Here is a 21,519-nt window from a genome sequence, read left to right as displayed (position 1 = left end):
CAGCAGTAGAACTGATCCTGGTAAGAGTTTTATGGTGTTTTGGAGATCTAATGAATGTATTTTTCTCTTACAGCTAACTCTACAGAGCACCAAGACCAGAGTGGCTTACTTTGAAGAACTATAGATGTCACCAGGGACGTTTGTGTGCGTGCTTGACTGTGTGTGTGCGTGCTTGACTGTGTGTGTGCGTGCTTGACTGTGTGTGCGTGCTTGACTGTGTGAGTGCGTGCTTGACTACGTGTGTGTGCATGCTTGACTGTGTGTGCGCGTGTGTCTGTTTGCGTGCGAGCGCGTCTTTTTGCGCCCACGTCCGTGTGCGTGCACGCGTGTCTGTGTGGACATGTCTCTGGAGAAACTTTATCACTACAGTACATTCCATACTACGTGGCCTTTGGCTCCATTTGCTGGGAGATACTCACCACAACTGCAGTCAAACGATGGACCACTGCCTAGGTCAAAACTAATTTCAGAACTGGAGTTTAAATACTGTATAGGCCAAGAGAGACAAATTATGAGTTACACTTTAATTTACATTCCACTACTTCTTACCAGATATTTACCTTAAAATAACCAAACAATACTTACAATAACTACAGTTTGTGTTATTTGTGTAACATTGAAACGAACATACTGTTCACCATTCACTAGCAGGTAGGTAAAGTATGTTTAATTATGTATCAGTATCCTTAACACTCAAATAAGTGCATAATGAGTTTTAACAGGTAAATACCACTGAAAAATTACAGTAAAATATTATCAACTCGTATCACGTCACCTCAAGCCTCTGACTGCCGTAAGTGAATTTCTGTATAGGTGTTCTCTACTACGAAGGTACCAAGTGCACTATATTCTGTTCTACCCTTTAAAAGCAGAGTGGAATAGCCTTTGAACTCAGACTGGGTGAAGATGAAGGAATGGTAAGAGTATTACAGTACAATAATCCGGTGTACTTCTAGCACAGTTTTCCTGAATCCTGATACTGGGGACCCACAGCGATGCACATTTTTGTTGTTTTGCCCTAGCATTAACACACTTCATTCAACTAATCAGCTCCTCATCAATGCTTAGATTAGTTTATTCAGTTGGGATGGGGCAAAAACGAAAATGTGTGGGGTGAACATTTTGAATCCCCATGACCAGGATTGGGAAACACTGATCTAGGACATCGTTGGTACTTTTGGGAAAAAATGTTAGGGTTATGTTTCTTTTTTAGCTCTTTGAACAAACTTGAGTTTGCATTCCATTCCATTGTATTGATCTAATACAGTGCACTCTGAAACGGTTTGCATATTTTGTTACATTACAGACTTATTCTAAAATATATTAAATCATTTTTTTGCCTCATCAGTCTACACACAATACCCCATAATGACAGAGAAAACAGGTTTGTATAAATGTTTGCTAATGTAAATAAGGTATTTCTGTGTTTTTATTTGTGAAAGTATTCAGCCGGTTTGCTATGAGACTTGAAATTGAGCTCAGGTGCATCCTGTTTCCGTTGATCATCCTTGAGATGTTTCTACAACTTGATTGGAGTCCACCTGTAGTAAATTCAATTGACTGGACATGATTTGGAAAGGCACACACCTGTCTATATAAGGTCCCTCAGTTGACATTGCATGTCGGAGCAAAAATCAAGCCATGAGGTTGGAGGAATTGTCCGTAGAGCTCAGACACGATTTTGTCGAGGCACCGATCTGGGGAAGGGTACCAAAAAATGTCTGCAGCATTTAAAGTTCCACAGAACACAGTGCCCTCCATCATTCTTAAATGGAAGAAGTTTGGAACCTCCAAGACTTCCTAGAGCTGGCCACCCGGTCAAACTGCGCAAACAGGAGAGAAGGGCCTTGGTCATGGAGGTGACCAAGAACCTGATGGTCACTCTGACAGAGCTCTAGAGTTCCTCAGTGGAGATGGTAAAACCTTCCAGAAGGACAACCATCTCTGGTGAAACTAAGATTAAACTCTTTGGCCCGAATGCCAAGCGTCACGTCTGCAGGAAACCTGGTAGGTTCCCTACGGTGAAGCATGGTGGTGGCAGCATCATGCTGTGGGGATGCTTTTCAGGGACTGGGAGACTAGTCAGGATCGAGGAGAAACATGAACGGAGCAAAGTACAGAGATCCTTGATGAGAACCTGCTCCAGAGCGCTCAGGAACTCAGACTGGGGCGGCGGTTCACCTTCCAACAGGACAATGACCCTAAGAACACAACCCAGACTACGCAGGAATGGCTTCAGGACAAGTCTCTGAATGTCCTTGAGTGGCCCAGCCACAGCCCGGAATTGAACCTGATCTAACATCTCTGGAGAGACCTGAAAATAGCTGTGCAGTGACGTTCCCCATCCAACCTGACCGAGCTTGAGAGGATCTGCAGAGAAGAATGGGAGAAACTCCCCAAATACAGCTGTGCCCAAGAATACTTGAGGCTGTAATCGCTGCCAAAGGTGCTTCAACAAAGTACTGAGTAAATGGTCTGAATACGTAGTTCAGTTTTCAAAATTAAATTAATTAAAAATTTAAAAAACATTTGTCAGCATGGGGTATTGTGAGTCGATAGTTTTTCCCCCCTGAACAATTTCAGCCGTTTTAGAATGCCATTTTAGAATAAGGCTGTAACATAACAAAATGTGGAAAAGTCAAGGGGTCTGAATACTTTCTGAATGCATTGTTATGTGTCTTATCTGTGAAAACAGTTTATTTTCTTGTTGGCATTAAACGAGGACAGTGAACAGTGTTTTTATTTTTGAAATACTATTATTTTGCGTGTGTTGTAAGTTGCCTTTTTAAACACTATACTATTTTATAGAAAAACTGTATGTTTGAACTGATCATTTGTGAAAAATAATTAAAATGTAAGCAAACATTTTTTTCAAGAATGACCAAGGTTGTATGAAGCCTTATTTTGTCAATGACTAACAACCGTAACCTGCTAAAACTGTCTTCTTCCCTTCTGCACACAATGGAGAAAATGTTATCCACGCCACTCTGAAAATAACCCAGTAAAATACTACTTGAGTAAAAGTATCAGGTTTTACTTAAGTACAGTGGTGGAAAAAAGTACTCTGTTGTCAAACTTGAGTAAAAGTGAAAAGTTCAAGTAATTGCTATACATCAAATGGCTTGTATTAAGCAAACAAGACAACCTATTTTTGCCAGGGGCACACTCCGGTGTAATTAACAAACGCAGAGTTTGTGTTTAGTGACTCCGCCAGATCATTGACTGATATATTGATAGGCCCATGAATCGTACCATACTGCTGTCCTGCCTGAGCATTCAACATTTAACCAGTGCTTTTGGGTCTCAGGGAAAATGTATGGGTGTAAAAAAGTATATATTTTCTTTTTAAATGTAGTGGAGTAAAAGTTGTACAAAATAATTATGTTAAATTAAAGACGTATTTTTACTTAGTTACTTTACACCACTGGTGTGCACGTGCCTGTGGGATGTAGGTTTTTGTGTGTGTACGCATGTGTTTGTGCATCTCTGTGTGTGTGAGTGTCTCCACGCACGTGTGCGAGCTGAAGGCACACTGAGGGTGAGTGTGATGTCCTGTAACTGTTCCATAATTCCATCCTACTGTCACAAACTATGTCTTCAGCCAGCCTGTGTTCAAGCCTGCTGACTGCAGGGTGTGCAAAGTTGGGCCACCTGATGCAGAGCACAAGCAGATCAGTTGAAGATCTGGGAGAGGGATCCAGTCACCCCGCCTGCTGAAGCAGATAGTAACAGAGGTCTGTGGGTCCTTGCCAGCAACCTATCAAGCTTTTGTGTCCAACAGCACGCATTCTCACAAGTGGACTGAGGGCCGAGAATACATCCCCCCACCCTGAATGTCACTGCTGCAGGCGAGGTGCAGGAGGGTAGGGGCTGCTGTTGTCATACAAGACCCCAGAATTGAAGGAGTTCAAGGCAATTGAAAAGAAGGCGATGTACACAACGGGTGTGAAATTGTCAGATGTGCGTTCTCTGGAGGGTGTGAAGTCGTCATGGTGTAGAGTTGTTTTATATCACTCACTTATACAGTTCAAGTCGGAAGTTTACATACACCTAATCCAAATACATTTAAACTCAGTTTTTCACAATTCCTGACATTTAACCCCCCAAAAAAATTCCTGTCTTAGGTCAGTTAGGATCACCACTTTATTTTAAGAAAGTGAAATGCCAGAATAATAGTAAAGAGAATTATTTATTTCAGCTTTTATTGCTTTCATCACATTTCCAGTGGGTCAGAAGTTTACATACACTCAATTAGTATTTGGTAGCATTGCCTTTAAATTGTTTAACTTGGGTCGAACGTTTCGGGTAGCCTTCCACAAGCTTCCCACAATAAGTTGGGTGAATTTTGGCCCATTGCTCCTGACAGCTGGTGTAATTGAGTCAGGTTTGTAGGCCTCCTTGCTCGCACACGCTTTTTCAGTTCTGCCCACAAATATTCTATAGGATTGAGGTCAGGGCTTTGTGATGGCCATTCCAATACCTTGACTTTGTTGTCCTTGACTTTGTTGTCCTAGATGATGCCATCTATTTTGTGAAGGGCACCAGTCCTTCCTGCAGCAAAGCACCCCCACAACATGATGCGGCCACCCCCGTGCTTCACGGTTGGGATGGTGTTCTTCGGCTTGCAAACCCCTTTTTCCTCCAAACATAACGATGGTCATTATGGCCAAAGAGTTCTATTTATGTTTCATCAGGCCAGAGGACATTTCTCCAAAAAGTACAATCTTTGTCCCCATGTGCAGTTGCAAACCGTAGTCTGGCTTTTTTATGGAGGTTTGGGAGCAGTGGCTTCTTCCTTGCTGAGCGGCCTTTCAGGTTATGTCGATATAGGACTCGTTTTACTGTGGATATAGATACTTTTGTACCTGTTCCCTCCAGCATCTTCACAAGGTCCTTTGCTGTTGTTCTGGGATTGATTTGCACTTTTCGCACCAAAGTATGTTCATCTCTAGGAGACAAAACGCGTCTCCTTCCTGAGCGGTATGACGGCTGCGTGGTCCCATGGTGTTTATACTTGTGTACTATTGTTTGTACATATGAACGTGGTACATTCAGGCGTTTGGAAATATAGTAAGTAGTTTTATAGTAAGAGACACATCAACATCAACTGTTCAGAGGAGACTGTGTTAATCAGGCGTTCATGGTTGAATTGCTGCAAAGAAACCACCACTAAAGGATAGCAATAATAAGAAGAGACTTGCTTGGGCCAAGGAACATGAGCAATGGAAATTAGACCCGTGGAAATCTGGCCTTTGGTCTGATTTTGGGTTCCAGCTGCCGTGTCTTTGTGAGACGCAGAGTAAATAAACGAATGATCTCTGCATGTGTGGTTCCCACTGTGAAGCATGGAGGAGGAGGTGTGATGGTGTGGGGTTGCTTTGCTGGTGACACTATCAATGATTTATTTAGAATTCAAGGTAAACTTAACCAGCATGGCTACCACAGAATTGAGCGAAAAGCAGCCAACAAGTGCTCCGCATATGTGGGAACTCCTTCAAGACTGTTAGAAAAGCATTCCAGGTGAAGCTGGTTAAGAGAATTCCAAGAGTGTGCATAGCTGTCATCAAGGAAAAGGGTGGCTGCTTTGAAGAATCTGAAATATTTGTTTGACACTTCTTTGGTTACTACATGATTCCATATTATTCCATGTTATTTCATAGTTTTGATGGCTTCACTGTTATTCTACAATGTAGAAAATAGTAATAGTAATAATAATAATTGCAAAAAATGTGCTTTGTCATTATGGGGTGTGTAGATAGCTGAGGAAAAAAACATTTGAATACATTTTTGAATAAGCCTGTAATGTAACAACATTTGGAAAAAGTCAAGGGGTCTGAATACTTTCCGAAGGCACTGTATCTATTTAATGCCTCTCTTTCTCTGTCTTACTTTCTGTTCCTCTTTCTCTTCTCTCTCTCGCTGTTTGCAATTACAGACGGCTGTTGCAGCTGTGCTGTGTAGTGAGCAAACTCATCATTATCTATCAGCCATCATCTCCCTCTCTATCCCTGTCATCTTCTCTCCCCCCAGCCCCATAAAATGTGCAGCTGTTGCCAGAAAGCTGTTTATGGGTTTCCACTGTGTTAGAATGCTAATGAGTGCTCAACGTTGAGAGTCACTAACGAGAAGCCAATAGTAAATTATTAACGATGAGATTATTATTAGGGACAGGGTGGGTGAGGGAGGCTGGACATAATGATGTTCTTACAATTCTTTATCCCATCATAATAAATCATTATCTATACAGATCTTTGGGCTCTGCCCGTGTACTGATGCATTTCTTGTTTGTTACCTGCAAATTAGTTCCTTTTCTTTACACATCCTCCTCTCTCTCTCTGCAGTAATCTCCTCCATCTCAGAGTGTCGTGACAGATTGCTGTTGCCTGAATGTCGTCTATTAGTCAGACTAACGAAGACGTCCAGTGGGCCCCAGGGGGATTTCCGTCTTTTTTTTTAACCCAAATAATAGTAGGATAAAAAAGTACCTCAGAACGAACTGCATGTCTGGAGGGCATTAATTAGATGGCAAGACAAATCTTTTTATTTTCTACTCTTGCCCTGTTTTACTGACCCAGTTTTAGGCTTACTAGTCTGTTGTGTTGAGGCGCAATTGAGAGACTGTGAAGGGACATGGAGGAGGAGGGAGATTTGCATAGTTTATCTGCCAGAAGCCGCCTCCTCTCCTGGGGTGCATCTAAATACTATCAGGGTCTTCCTCTTCTCGTCTTCTCTCCTCCATCTGATTCTGCACTGACTGGGCAGGTAAAAGACATGTCCTGGTACACCAATGCCATGGTTACTGTATACAGTGGGGCAAAAAGTATTTAGTCAGCCACCAATTGTGCAAGTTCTCCCACTTAAAAAGATGAGAGAGGCCTGCAATTTTCATCATAGGTACAGTTCAACTATGACAGACAGAATGAGGGATAAAAATCCAGAAAATCACATTGTAGGATTTTTAATGAATTTATTGGCAAATTATGGTGGAAAATAAGTATTTGGTCACCTACAAACAAGCCAGATTTCTGGCTCTCACAGACCTGTAACTTCTTTAAGAGGCTCCTCTGTCCTCCACTCGTTACCTGTATTAATGGCACCTGTTTGAACTTGTTATCAGTATAAAAGACACCTGTCCACAACCTCAAACAGTCACACTCCAACCTCCACTATGGCCAAGACCAAAGAGCTGTCAAATGACACCATAAACAAAATTGTAGACCTGCACCAGGCTGGGAAGACTGAATCTGCAATAGGTAAGCAGCTTGGTTTGAAGAAATCAACTGTGGGAGCAATTATTAGGAAATGGAAGACATACAAGACCACTGATAATCTCCCTCGAGCTGGGGCTCCACGCAAGATCTCACCCCATGGGGTCAAAATGATCACAAGAACGGTGAGCAAAAATCCCAGAACCACACGGGGGGACCTAGTGAATGACCTGCAGAGAGCTGGGACCGAAGTAACAAAGCTTACCATCAGTAACACACTACGCCGCCAGGGACTCAAATCCTGCAGTGCCAGACGTGTCCCCCTGCTTAAGCCAGTACATGTCCAGGCCCGTCTGAAGCTTGCTAGAGAGCATTTGGATGATTCAGAAGAAGATTGGGAGAATGTCATATGGTCAGATGAAACCAAAATATAACTTTTGGTAAAAACTCAACTCGTCGTGTTTGGAGGACAAAGAATGCTGAGTTGCATCCAAAGAACACCATACCTACTGTGAAGCATGGGGGTGGAAACATCATGCTCTGGGGCTGTTTTTCTGCAAAGGGACCAGGACGACTGATCCGTGTAAAGGAAAGAATGAATGGGGCCATGTATCATGAGATTTTGAGTGAAAACCTCCTTCCATCAGCAAGGGTATTGAAGATGAAAAGTGGCTGGGTCTTTCAGCATGACAATGATCCCAAACACACCGCCCGGGCAACGAACGCATTTCAAGGTCCTGGAGTGGCCTAGCCAGTCTCCAGATCTCAACCCCATAGAAAATCTTTGGAGGGAGTTGAAAGTCTGTGTTGCCAGGCAACAGCCCCAAAACACCACTGCTCTAGAGGAGATCTGCATGGAGGAATGGGCCAAAATACCAGCAACAGTGTGTGAAAACCTTGTGAAGACTTACAGAAAACGTTTGACCTCTGACATTGACAACAAAGGGTATATAACAAAGTATTGAGATAAGTATTTGGTCAATAACAAAAGTTTATCTTTCACCATAATTTGCAAATAAATTCATAAAAAATCCTACAATGTGATTTTCTGGATTTTTTTTCTCATTTTGTCTGTCATAGTTGAAGTGTACCTATGATGAAAATTACAGGCCTCTCTCGTCTTTTTAAGTGGGAGAACTTGCACAATTGGTGGCTGACTAAATCCCTTTTTGCCCAACTGTATATGTGATAACAATTCTATGCTTGCAATGTGCAATGATGGAAAAGTACTGGGAAATGGAGATGTACTGCTTTAGTTCTCAGGCTGAGAACTGCCTGCACCTGCTGATAGTCACGCAGCCTCAAGGCCGAGATAGTAGTGAGAAACCACAGTCTAGACATAAATGTAAATGTTTTTACATTTTTTTGTATTTGCCCCTTTTACATGGTATCCAATTGGTAGTAGTTACAGTCTTGTTTCATCGTTGCAACTCCCGTATGGACTTGGGAGAGGCGAAGGTCGAGAGCCATGCATCCTCCAAAACACAAGCCGACCAAGCTGCACTGCTTCTTGACACAATGGCCATCCAACCCGAAATATGTGCCGGAGGAAACACCGTACACCTGGCGACCGTGTCATCATGCAGTGCTCCTGGCCTGCCACAGGAGTTGCTAGTGCGCGATGAGACAAGGATATTTTTTTGCTCTTGTTCCCTCTCTATTCTTCTCTCTCCCCCAGTCTGTTGTGGATTAGTGACCTATTTATCATTCAAGGCTCTAACCTTCTCTGCCTCGTCACACTGCTTTCTTCTTCTTTCTTTTCTCTGCTGATGCCATTCGCTGGCTCGTCCCCGCTGCTGAGTCAATGTAGCCACTTCATTATCCACTGTCTCTCTTCCTGTGTGAGTGTCAGTCTTTCTGCCTTGCAGAGTCCCGTCTTTAATTGTGCTTAGGCAGAGTTGAATAGCTAGAGGTAGAGAGCGTTATGCATGTGTCTGGGACAGTGCTGGGTTTCTTGTATTAATCACACACCCTGTCATCGTGGAGTATTACATACACACACATGAAAGACCAATGAGACTAAATAACCCAGCTAGGTATGGAGGGGTGTAGCATCGTGCAGTGAAATAAACTGTATGAAAGTAACCATGGACTACATGTTACAATTCACACTTAGTTGGTAGTGTGGTTGTTTGGTTGGTTTTAGTTTGTTGGTTGAGGACAGTTTGTGCATGGACTATAGATCTGATGTTGTTTGTGTGTTTGCATTGACTAAGTTTTTGTTAGTCCTCTCATGTCTCAAGCCACTGGCTCTCTCCAGGACCTGTAATAACCTGTTTGCCTGTTTGTGAGTGTGCTTATTTATTGTGTGTGTGTGTGTATCTGCAGCCCTGTCAAAGCATCACAAAACACAGCAACACACTCTGGAGTAAAACACTGAATTCCAGTACACAGTCATCTCCACTGCTTTGATGTGTGTGTGTATCAGTGTATGATGTGTATATTGAGGACAGGACTCTGTTACTATGCATTAGGGTGATTATGGACATTCTGATTTTTGTATCTACCAGACCTGGGTTCAAATAGTATTAGATCAAATCGTATTATTTCATTTAGCTGTGCTATAGTTCAGTTCACTTTTTACTAACAACCGTTTTGCTGTTAGGGAAGATTTATCTGTTTTTGTGCGGCAGCCGATAATCATAATTGTCATTTGACATCAGATGTGTTAGGTGAAAGCAGAACAAATCTCAAGGTCGAAGAATGGTCAGAATGCCATCTCCCTTTTGTGACACCTTTGATTTCCTGTGGGAGCAACCAGCACTTTTTAAAAGAGACAGGCTTCACCCTATCTGTAAGGGATCAAGGATTGTGTCCAGCAACATCGTGAACTATTTTAGAAACTGACAGATAGGGACTGGTAGTGCTCCAGTTCTCCCTGCCAGAATAAGCAACAGAGGACTTGGGAAGCATATCAACTAGAAATGGCACTATGGTTATTGTGAGTAACCTAATTTATTTTTTCTCTAACTCCACCTTCAAGTGAGTTTATACAAACTGTCATACCCTACCATTCTGATAGATTAGAGAATGTGAGAAAACTAGGTTGTAACGTTAATAACTTGGTTGTTATTCCATTGTTTACCTGAAGGCAGATGCCCCAGGGGCAGAGTGGCCCACACTCATTGAATATGGCGCTTTTAAATGACCTCATTACTGAGTGCAAAGTTGATTGCGTGTTTCTCATTGAAACATGGCTGTCTTCAGTCTGTAGTGTTGCTCTTATTGAAGCCACCCTCCCTGACTACAGCTTTTCATACTCTATAAGCAAAGGGAAAAAGGGTGTGGGGACAGCCTCTATTTTTACTAGTGCTCTCAGCTGTAAGGACATTTATTTTGACAACCTTGGGTCTTTTGAGCATCATGCTATACTGTTTATATGTCAGACACCAGTGTTGGCTATAACCATTGTATAGTGGTTTCATGGTGGGTTGTATGGTGGATGGACGGTATGTGCCTGCAAGGTTTCTTTGTTTTCTGGCTGCCAGCACCACAGACAACAATGTGACGTATTCTCCAGAGGCAGGACCATGGACAGCTCAGGGAAAAAGGTATAGACTGCAGCAGAACAGCCACACCTGTCTCCAGTTGTAATCAGAGCCAAACTGCAGAAACCAATCAGGGCCTCTTCTTAACCCAGGAGCAGGTTTTCTTTTTTGTCTTTTCTTTGACCCCGGCAGGTGAAGAAGTATGAGGTTATTGGGGAGACTGGTGTTTTGTATGTGTAAATGCTGCCTTACAAAGATCTTGGGCCCGAAACCACCACATAGGTAGAGAATGTGGGCAAGGCAGTGAGGATACACCATTTTTTGGGGGGAGGTTGTTTTAAGGACAGACAACCATGGAAGATCTGTTGAAGCAATTAGTGACTTCCAATAACATGCAACAAGAAGCCAATCGTCAGCAAGTGTCACGATCGTCACAAGGAGTGGACCAAAATGCAGCGTGGTATGTTTCCATCCTTTTTATTTGGAAGAGAACTCAAATAACAAAAACAATAAAGCGAACAAACAAACCATGAAGCTCAGAGTAGTGCTCACAGGCAACTATGCCTAGACATAGTCAAGATCCCACAAATCACAATGGGGAAATGGCTACCTAAATATGATCCCCAATCAGAGACAACGATAAACAGCTGCCTCTGATTGGGAACCATACCAGGCCAACATAGACATATAATTCCCCTAGATAACCCACCCTTAATCACACCCTGACCTAACCAACATAGAAAATAAACAGCTCTCTATGGTCATGGCGTGACAGTAAGCAGAAACCAATTGCTTGTTAGTAGAGGAACAAAGGAAGTGTCAACTGCAGGTGAATATGGACGTGCAAAAGTTTACTGCTGAAATCACTGCAGTGAAAATTGCTCAACAGACCGCTGGTCTACCTATCGTGGCCACTCGGTATCTGCAGAAAATGACGCCGAATGATGATGTTGAGGCTTTCCTAAAGACATTTTGGCGCACGGCAGAACGTGAGGGAAAGGCCACAGATAATATGGGCAGAAATACTGGCTCCATTTCTTTGTGGGGATGCACAACAGGTGCGGTCTGATCTGGAGGCAACAGAAGCCAATGACTATGACACACTGAAGAAGGAAATATTAGCATGGTTGGGAGTCATTGTCTCTTTGAGGGTCCAGCGGTTCCATACTTGGATGTATCAACACGAGAAGGCACCCAGGTCACAGATGTTTGACCTGGTTCCCCTAGCAAAAAAAATGGCTAGAGCTCAGAAGCCTCAGTACTGGGGACATTGTGGAAAGAATATTGATTGACCACTACATCCGGGCCTTACGTTACGAGCTAAAGAAGGTTGTCAGCCAGGGCAGTCCCAAAACAGCGGATGGAGTGGTGGACGTTGTTCAGAGATGTCGAGCAACTGACAAACTGCTCAAATCCAGTCGTCTGGACAGAACCACCCAGGAAAAGGGAGGCCTCAAAGAAGGAGGACGCAAGACATCTCAACTGCAGACTCCCCGGGTTTGGAAAGGAAGAATCCAAAGAGTCGATGGGGAACATGGGCGCCAGGATCAGGGTTTCCAACCTGAAGCAAAGACGAGGCATAGAGGGGTTGATACTGACACCCGGGTGTGCTACCGCTGTGGCGAACTAGGACACATCGCATGGCACTGTCACAAGAAGGAGGAACCCATGCAGGTCGACATTTCCAATCTACACCACTGCCATATCATTTCGGTCCAAGCCCCCCGCCACCCACCGCACCTCAGTCTGGTACAGGTGTCGAGGGAAAGAAGTATATACTCTGCTAGACTCCGGGAGCATGGTCTCCCTCATCAGGCCATCACTATTAACCCAGCAGCAGAGGACTGCCGCTGCAACCAGGGACATTGCCTGTGTACACGGGGACATCAAAACTTACCCAACCGCAGATGTAGAGGTTAACACCACCAGAGGGCGGTTCAGAGGTAACCTAGGGTTGATTGAGAACCTACCATATCCCGTGCTACTGGGTTGCGACTGCCCATATTTTTAAGAATTATGGAAAGAATTACAGTACAAAGGAGATGGCTGTGCCAGTAATAGGGCAAGCCAGGTATCATTTACATTTTCCAGTGAAAAGAAAATGAAACCACTACAAAAGAACTCCCTGACCTATGAAAGGAAAATTAACAAATGAGTACTTACCTTCCTGACTCCCATAGCCGACACTCAAGTTCTCCTGGGAGAAGAAGGGGAAGGAGACCCAGTGGGGATATATGGGTCAGAAATGGGAGAAGAGGAGAAACGGGAAGTGAGGGGCCTTTTCAACCCGAGTTAACACAGTTTAAGGGAAGGTTTGGTACTGCTCAGCTAGAAGACTCCACACTACAGAACGCCAGACAGAATGTCAAGGTAATAGATGGTGTACCTATAAATCCTGCTAATGTATTCACCTTCTCCATTTTTCCATGAGGAACAATCTCTTATACCAGGTGGAGAGTTTGGAAAGTAAAGGAGATAATTGTTTCTCGTGGGCTAGAATGCACCCTTATCTCCTTTAGGAAGTAAGGTAGTCTACCCTTGCTTCCAATAAACAAAAGTGAAAAGACAATGCACACATTGAATCAGTTCTTCAGTTGATATAAGAAACATACTGTAAGGTTATGTTATTGATGCTAAGTGAAGAGATTACTTACCAGTTACAATGAGAATGGCTACTGTTATTGTTGTTGGAATACTCATACAGTAGGTGTTACATTTTAAAATGTTAAACTAACTTAGTTCAGATTTATGGGGGGAGGAGTGTTATAGAGTGATGAATTATGCTGGGTTATCTAACCAATGGGTGGCACTATCATCGGTCCTAGGTTGGTAACTGTTCTGTGAGCAATAGAGAGAGTTAGTTGAGTATTGGTCTCCATGATAGATAGTGATGTAAATCAGTTCCTAATAAATGACAAGTAAAGATTACATCCTGTGTCCATCCTGTGCATTAAAATGCAAATTAATTACTTAAAAATCATACAATGTGATTATCTGGATTTTTGTTTTAGATTCCGTCTCACACAGTTGAAGTGTACCTATGATACAAATTACAGACCTCTACATGCTTTGTAAGTAGGAAAACCTGCAAAATCGGCAGTGTATCAAATACTTGTTCTCTCCACTGTATATGTTGGTCTATTCAAGATACTACAGTTTCCATCCAATCCAGGCCACTAGAAGTAGTTTTGTGCGATTTCCTTCATGTGAACTATTCCACAACGACAACAAGGAAATCCACCTAAGATCAGGTCCATCGCCGTCTACAACAGCGCTGGCGCACTTGTGATTCCAGACAGACAACAATACTTAAAGAGCCCTTTGTGCATCACGACAGATCAGCAGCTCCTTTGACTGTTTATCCACGTGCATGTGCAAGTAGGCTAGGCTGAGGTCGATTTTGCTGAACCCGCAAAAAGGTTGTCGATGTGTGGTAGTAGATACTGCTCAGTGAATAACGCAGGGTTAATTGTAACTTTAAAGTTTCCACATATCCTGATTCCACCATCCTTCTTAAGGGTGGGTGTTGCCCATTAACTCATGCTGACCAGCTCCATTACTTTGTTCTTGACTAAAGTGTCAGCTTCGATTTGGTCTGATAGCATAAGGTACGGGTCGTGCTTTCAGAAATGTTGGTTTACTGTCTGGCTTAATGCTAAGCTTCATTGTAATGTTTTTCATGCTACCCAGCTCTCTATTAACCTCATAAGGTCAATGTCCTTACCCTGCGGAAATCGAATTAGCATATAATTAAAAAAATCCCCATAAAAATGTATCCGTTTAAGCTAGAGATATCTATTTATTTATATTGGATGCGTCTCAATTCACCCCATCCGCCTATGTAACACTTCCGCATTTGCGGTGAAAGGTGACAGCACCAGAGCAGAGCTTGTCAGACCATGAGACATCCCAAAAGTTGGTCTTCTCAATAAATCGTCTGTAGCGTCCGAATGGTTTGGCCTGCAAAGTATTATGACCCCTTTAATGGAATGATGAGACTCTCACAAGCATGATGGTGTTCTCCATTTAGACATAGAAGACTGTAAAAACACTAGATCATTTTGGAAATCTGTACACAAGTATTCCCACACATAACAGAGATATACAAAACATTAAGAACACCTGCTCTTTCCATGACATAGACTGACCGGGTGAAACCAGATGAAAGCTTTGATCCCTTACTGATTTATTTGATTTTGACTTATTGACATTTCAGACAACGAGTTCAATATTATTTTCAATGGCAGTCCACGTATGGCTTATTTTTTTATCTTCATCCAAAAGTCCACAAGAATCTTGAAACCCCCCCAGGCAGACCAGTCATTAGTGGTAATGAAAGCCTGTCAGAACCCATCTCTAAATACATTGATTACTTTATTCAGCCTTTTCTGAGTCAATCCCAGCCTATCGTCAAGATACCACAGATGTGTTGAACAAAATGAAGGAATTTATCCATATAGGTACAGCTTCCTTTTTAGTCACCGTGGACGTAGAGTCTCTATACACCACCATTGAACATGAACAAGGATGGGCAGCTATGTACCATTTCTTGAGTACCCGACCTGAGGCTGAGATGCCTCCTACAGAATTCATTGTCTCACTGACTGAATGGACTCTTAATAATAACAACATCTTTGTCTTTCAGGACCGTATTTTTACATGGGAGCTTGCTTACAGCCCTTCCTACGCTGGTTTGTACTTGAGTAAATGGGAAAATGACTTCATTTTGGATCCTTCTAATAACCAGTTCTTTGACCGGATTATATGGTGGGGATGCTATATTGATGATGTTTGCCTGTTCTGGTCCGGCTCAGAAGATGAACTTACTTCCTTCCACCAATACCTTAACAGCATTAACCCTAACATCAAACTAACTATGGAGTACAGCAAGGATAACATTCATTTTTTGGACCTCGACGTCAGTAAAAATGATTACGATTGTTTGCACACATCAATCTTTAGGAAACATACAGACGGGAAAACCATTCTGAGGGCAGACAGCTTTCACCCCAAAAGGCTAAAAGAGAACATTCCATATGGCCAATTCCAAAGAGTCTGCAGAGTTTGCTATCGAGAAACTACAGTGTTAAATCTGCTGAATTGGAGAATCGCATCTTGAACTGGGGCTACAGCGCTCAGGTCCTGAAAGATGCAGGTACAAGGGCCGGATGACTTGACAGAGAGAACTTGTTTGCGAAGGGGAGTGCCTTGTGATACATCAGAGAGAGTTTACTTTGTTACAAAATACAGCACTGTAGCAGAGAACATTAAAATAATCATTAAAAATAATTGGGGAATCATCAAAGCGATACGCTAGTACGCAAAGTCTCCAGTCATAAGCTTTAAGAGATGTCCTACTCTAAATGACAAATTAGTCCACAGCTATATTCCTGGTGACTCTCAAAGAACTTGGCCAGACCACAAACCCAAGGGCTCTTTTAAATGCAACCAGTGCAACCATTTCAGAGATATTGCACAGAAAAAAATATTTTATAGACACAGCTTCTAAAATGGAGTATCAAGTCAAGCATTTCATTAACTGCAAAATCTACAGATTGGAATGTCCACAGTGCAAGGTGTTCTACATTGGACAGACAAAGTGACTCCGTCAAGACCGCTTAGCGGAATACAAGTACGCCAGGCAATGAAGACTACCCCATGGCAAGGCACTACAAGTCCTTACACCATGGCAACCCTGCCTCCCTACAAGCTATGGGTATTGATCATGTTCCGGCCTCAATTAGAAAAAGGGGGCCGTCTTATACAGCTAAACCAATGGGAAAGTTTTTGGATTTACAAACTACAGGCAACTAAGTACCCTGGTTTAAATTAAGATATGGATTTCTCACCTTTCGTGATAGGTCCATTTGCTGTCATCTAGTGGACATTTTTCTCTATTTCCCTCAGCTATGTTTAGACTGTTGTTGTCCATGTTTGCTTACTAGGTGTTGTCCAATCAATTTTGCAACCACTCCCTCTTCAAATTAGGGATGATTGGAAAAAGCTGTTCAAAAGTGGACATTGTATTATAATTTCTTTGTACTCTCTGACAAAGACCATGCAGCCAAAACGTGTCGGATTTTTAAAACTTTGATTCCTTTGAACATGCCATACAAATAAAGGCATTTTTATTAATTATGTGAAGAGTGCCTTCATCCTCCTTTCTTTTTGATAGCCAATGTATCCCTTTACCAAAGAGCACCTTCTGTCTACCAAAATCTACTATTGTGTACCTTAGCAGCTCTTCCCTTCCTTTGTTTCTTCAGTAAGATTTGTCCACGGTTCACTGTAAATACCACAGATATAAGGAGCTTACTTACCAGTATCTTTGTTAATATGGCTTGTTAAAAAAAATTATAGTTTACTCTGGCACTATTCACGAGAGCTACGAACTCACTGCATATCAGGCACATTGGTTTTGTGCTAGTTGCAGGGAGAATGAATAAATCCTGTTTTGTCCACTCGTCTTTGAATGTAATGTTTTCAATGTTAAGCGCCATTATGACACCAGGCATAATACATTTGATCATCCCCTGAACACGGAGGTGAGAACAAACAAGATTAACCAACTCAAATCCCAATATGAGAGGTCCATTAAAGTACATGTCAATTCCCTGACAGGCCAACAACGTGCAATGGAGTGTTCACTGAGGATAGCTTGGGTTTTGGGAAAACACAAAAATACATTTGCAGATGCTGAAATAGTAAAAGAATGCATGTCTGATGTTTCTGACACCTTGCTTGAAGATTAACTCAGGGTTGAAAATGTGGCTTTGAAGCAGCAGGCTGGTGATTGTGACCCTGTCACTTTCTGGGGTAAGCTGCACATGATGCGGGTGATGTCCCTGTTCTCTACTGGCACTATACATCCTGACCATGTTTGGCTCCACATACTGCTGTGAATCAGCCTTCTCAACAATTAACTTTATTCAACACAAATACCGCACCAGACTCACAAATGAACACCTGCACCAGTATCTCAGAGTTGCTCTCACACCATTTGTGTCAAAGTTCAAAGCATTGGCAGGAGACAGAAAGTGTAATTTCTCTCATTAATGCAGGGCAAGACCCAGAGTGACTTATAAATTAATATTGCATGGTGAACAGTGACGTTCTGTGGATTCAGATTATTATTTTTGTTCAACTCTCCTATTCTCCAGAAAACATGTACTTTTATTTTATTTACATATATATTTTTTAATTCAAGTCCCATATACAATGGTTCACAGTGCACTTTTTGCATAGACAATTATGCAACCCCTTTTGTTATTCAGCAATGTTGATGCAATGTTGCACATGTTAACATTTGAAAGAAGTTGTAATTAATTCAAATTTTGAGTCTCGCTTAATGTATTTAGTGTACATTTTATATAAAAAACATTGTAGTACAAACTATGTTTGTTACTACGTTGTACCACAGCGCCGATAAAGGACGATATCCATCCGGACCTTAGACACCTAGGAAATGTGTGTCACTGGACCTTCTCAAATAGTTGAGTACCCCTGGTCTAGATGAACGGGAGGAGACCGTTTAAAGAAGGATTTTTAAGCCTTGAGACAATTGAGACGCTTAAAATTTAGTCAGCAGATGCTCTTATCCAGTGTGACTTGAGGACAATCTTTTTCCACATGGATTGTGCCACGCAGAGGGTGAATGGGCAAGACAAAATATTTAAGTGCCTTTTGAACGGGGTATGGTAGTAGGCGCCGGTTTGAGTCTGTCAAGAACTGTAACGCTGCTGGGTTTTTAATCCTCAACAGTTTCCCATGTGTACCAAGAATGGTCCACCACCCAAAGGACATCCAACCAACTTGACACAACTGTTGGAAGCATTGGAGTCATCATGGGCCAGCATCCCTCAGGAATGCTTTTGACACCTTGTAGATTCCATGCTCCGCAAAAGGGGGTGCAACTCAATAGTAGGAAGGTGTTCCTAATGTTTTGTACACTCAAAGATTCCACGTGTTACATACAGCCTGAATTTAAAATGGATGAAATATATATTTTGTTTTACCCCATAATGACAAAGTAAAAATGTGTTTGTAGAATTCTTTGCACATTTACTGAAAATGTACATAAGTATTTACACCCCTGATTCCTTTGTCAGTGATGCTATTTTAACCCATTTTAAATTCAGGCTGTAATACAACAAAATGTGGAAAAATGTAAGTGGTGTGAATACTTTCTGAAGGCACTGAATACTTTCTGAAGGCACTGTAATCAAGGTTTGAAATTATTTTTAGTCTACAAATGATTTGTAATTATGTTCCGGCACCCTGACGATCTGCTCAAGAAAAGATCTGCCCACGGCTGAATCTAGTTGATGATCCCTGGCCTAGGCTGTACCACCCAAAAATAACAGTTTTAAACTTGTAAAAACTGACTTCTTCCGGACAGAATAGTCACTGTAGGTTTAGACTTACCATGTGATGTGGGGTTTCATAACCACATCTGTATAACGAGTCATTGATGAAGAGACGGGAGACGGGAATCAGGTTCAACCATTTATCTGGAATGTGCTCGGTCTCAACACATACAATTCCCATGATGCTCTGCGGCACAACCCCAATACACAACAATAATCTTTACAGTAAAGTTCTGTGTCAGACATCTGACAGAAATTGCTGCTACATGCACAAAGTAATAGTTCCAGAATGATTGACAGCTCAGACTTTCTTGTCTTGTTTAAACAGGAGCAGGCGGTTGCAGCAAGGACTTCAACACTTTTGAGGAGGCACATTTGTTTAGTAAGAAACACGTGTTTCTGAGCATAGGTCGAAGATCCTAAAGGGACTCATCATGTCTGTTTTGACTGTTTTAGCAACCTCAACCATGAAAATATAGTGTTATATTTGACTAACAGAAATGTTATTTACTGTTTACACAGAAGCAACAAACCCTTTGCCTGTAAGACAGGTTCTGCCCTTCCTCTACTTTGGTAGGCTACTGCAAGGACACTAATTATTATGGATGGCTCTGCCAACTCGTCAGTGGCAAGGCAGAAGCCTCAGAAAAGTCAATTATCCCTACTTGCCTTTTGGGTAGAAATCGAGGAAAAATGGGTGACATTTCCCTTTGCAGCCTCCCCTTGCTGGTGTGGGTGACTAAAGGGAAGGCATTAGTGCACATTTGTTTTTAACACATGAGTGAGTTTAATTGGTCAGCTGTTTCATTGGAGCCTATCAATACCAGGACTAGTCAGCCTGAGAGAGAGCCGGATACCAGAGTCCAGAAGTGCTTCCCAAATGGCACCCTATTGCCTTTAGAGTGCACTACTTTTGAGTAGAGCCCTATGGGCCCTGGTCAAACGTTATGCACTATATAGGGGATAGGATTATATTTGGGATGCAAACTAGCTTGTTCTGCTGGGTAAATTGCATTTGGATGGTCTGCTCTGCAATTGCATCCTCTGCCTATTTCAATTAGAATCAATAAGACCTGTGGAGAATAAACCAGAAAAGATTGATAAAAAGAAAAAGGGGGTAAAAAAAAGACCATTAAAAAAAGAACAGTGAATTGGTGTTAGGGACATTTCCTGGGTTCGAATACGACTAACTATGTTAAGAGACAGTAATACGTTTGTTGTAGTTCAGGATCAAGGCAAATAGAGTTTGTGTGTATGTATGTTGTGTGTAAGTGTGTGCATGCTCTGACCTCAGGGTAAGGAATAAATAAAACTGTGGATTCTCAAATGCTACAAACTTAAAGCGATACAATATAAAATAGACAAATCAAACACTTGAATATAGTGCTGTATATCCACTTCTAAAATCCACAATACATATTTTTCTTTGGTGAAAAACATACACCAGAAAACAGAATATTATGCTGTATAGATGAGGCCCCCTGCAGATTGTGCTCTTACTGTCATTGAACAAATGTAGTCAGTATCCTCCACCATCACACCATCTGTGGAGACTTAAATACCTTTCTCTCTTCAGCCTCTGTCTCATACTAGGGCTGGGGAGTCCATTACATGTAACTGATTATTGTAATCTATTACGTTACCAGCAACAATATTTTTATTTTGTAAGTACAGTTACTTTTGAAAAACAAGATGATTACTTTTAAATTCAGAAAGGATGTTTGGGGAAAAGATATTTGACACCTTTCTGTTTTCTCAATGACATTCAAATCAGCATTGTCAAAAAGCACAAGTTTCAGTTTTTTCTGCCTGAGCGAGTCTGAGCACAAGTCAGCGATCACAATGATGACACATTAAATACGTTTGATGGATCGCGGGAAAATATCAGGAATATGCTTTTGTAGTCCATCATATGTCATTCAAAAATATTATGCAACTTGAATAAAAGCCCGTAAGAACACATGCTCAAACTAGCACACTTTTTATAGACTTCAACAGCTGCAAATTATCGAGATAGCAAAGCGTCACCAAAATACACGTAAACAATAGGCCTATAGCAAATGCAGCATATGTCATGCATTTTTCACATGAAAATAGCACTTTTTGGTAGAACTCAAAGCATGCCATTCCATGTGAGCAGCATTTCCAAAACCATATGCAATAAAGTAGGCTAATAAGTACTTCGTTTTTGGGTTATGCTGAGTTAAAATATTTTGGCTAATATATATTTCCAAGTCTTATTCTTGAAGATTAAATTAATTGGAATGACTGGAAATCTGACTGACTTTGATTGGTAATGTAAAGATATAGGCTAATGTTATGTAGTAGAAAGCAATGAGTTAATAGAAGATAACCAACCCATAAAGTAAAATGCAACATCCACTTATGGCCAGCTATATAAACACTAATATTGATTTATCCTGCAATAGATGTCTTTTAATTGGTAATATACATTGT

The 21,519-nt window shown here is 41.7% G+C and overlaps 1 protein-coding gene across 2 annotated transcripts in view; it reads left to right on the top strand.

The window, feature by feature from the left end:
- Positions 1-3,410, top strand: part of LOC139411184 (NF2, moesin-ezrin-radixin like (MERLIN) tumor suppressor a) — a 69,813-nt gene extending 66,403 nt beyond the window's left edge. The window contains exon 16 of one of the 2 annotated variants that reach the window (XM_071157106.1): positions 74-3,410. In XM_071157106.1, the coding sequence (XP_071013207.1) occupies positions 74-124 (51 nt within the window). In that variant the 3' untranslated portion in view covers positions 125-3,410. The remainder of the gene's footprint in view (positions 1-73) is intronic. The other variant, XM_071157108.1, reaches the window with a different exon arrangement.
- Positions 3,411-21,519: the final 18,109 nt, after the last annotated feature.

The sequence above is a fragment of the Oncorhynchus clarkii genome, chromosome 6 (genome assembly GCF_045791955.1).
Source record: "Oncorhynchus clarkii lewisi isolate Uvic-CL-2024 chromosome 6, UVic_Ocla_1.0, whole genome shotgun sequence".
NCBI lineage: Eukaryota > Metazoa > Chordata > Actinopteri > Salmoniformes > Salmonidae > Oncorhynchus > Oncorhynchus clarkii.
This window is presented reverse-complemented; position numbering and strand designations above follow the sequence as displayed.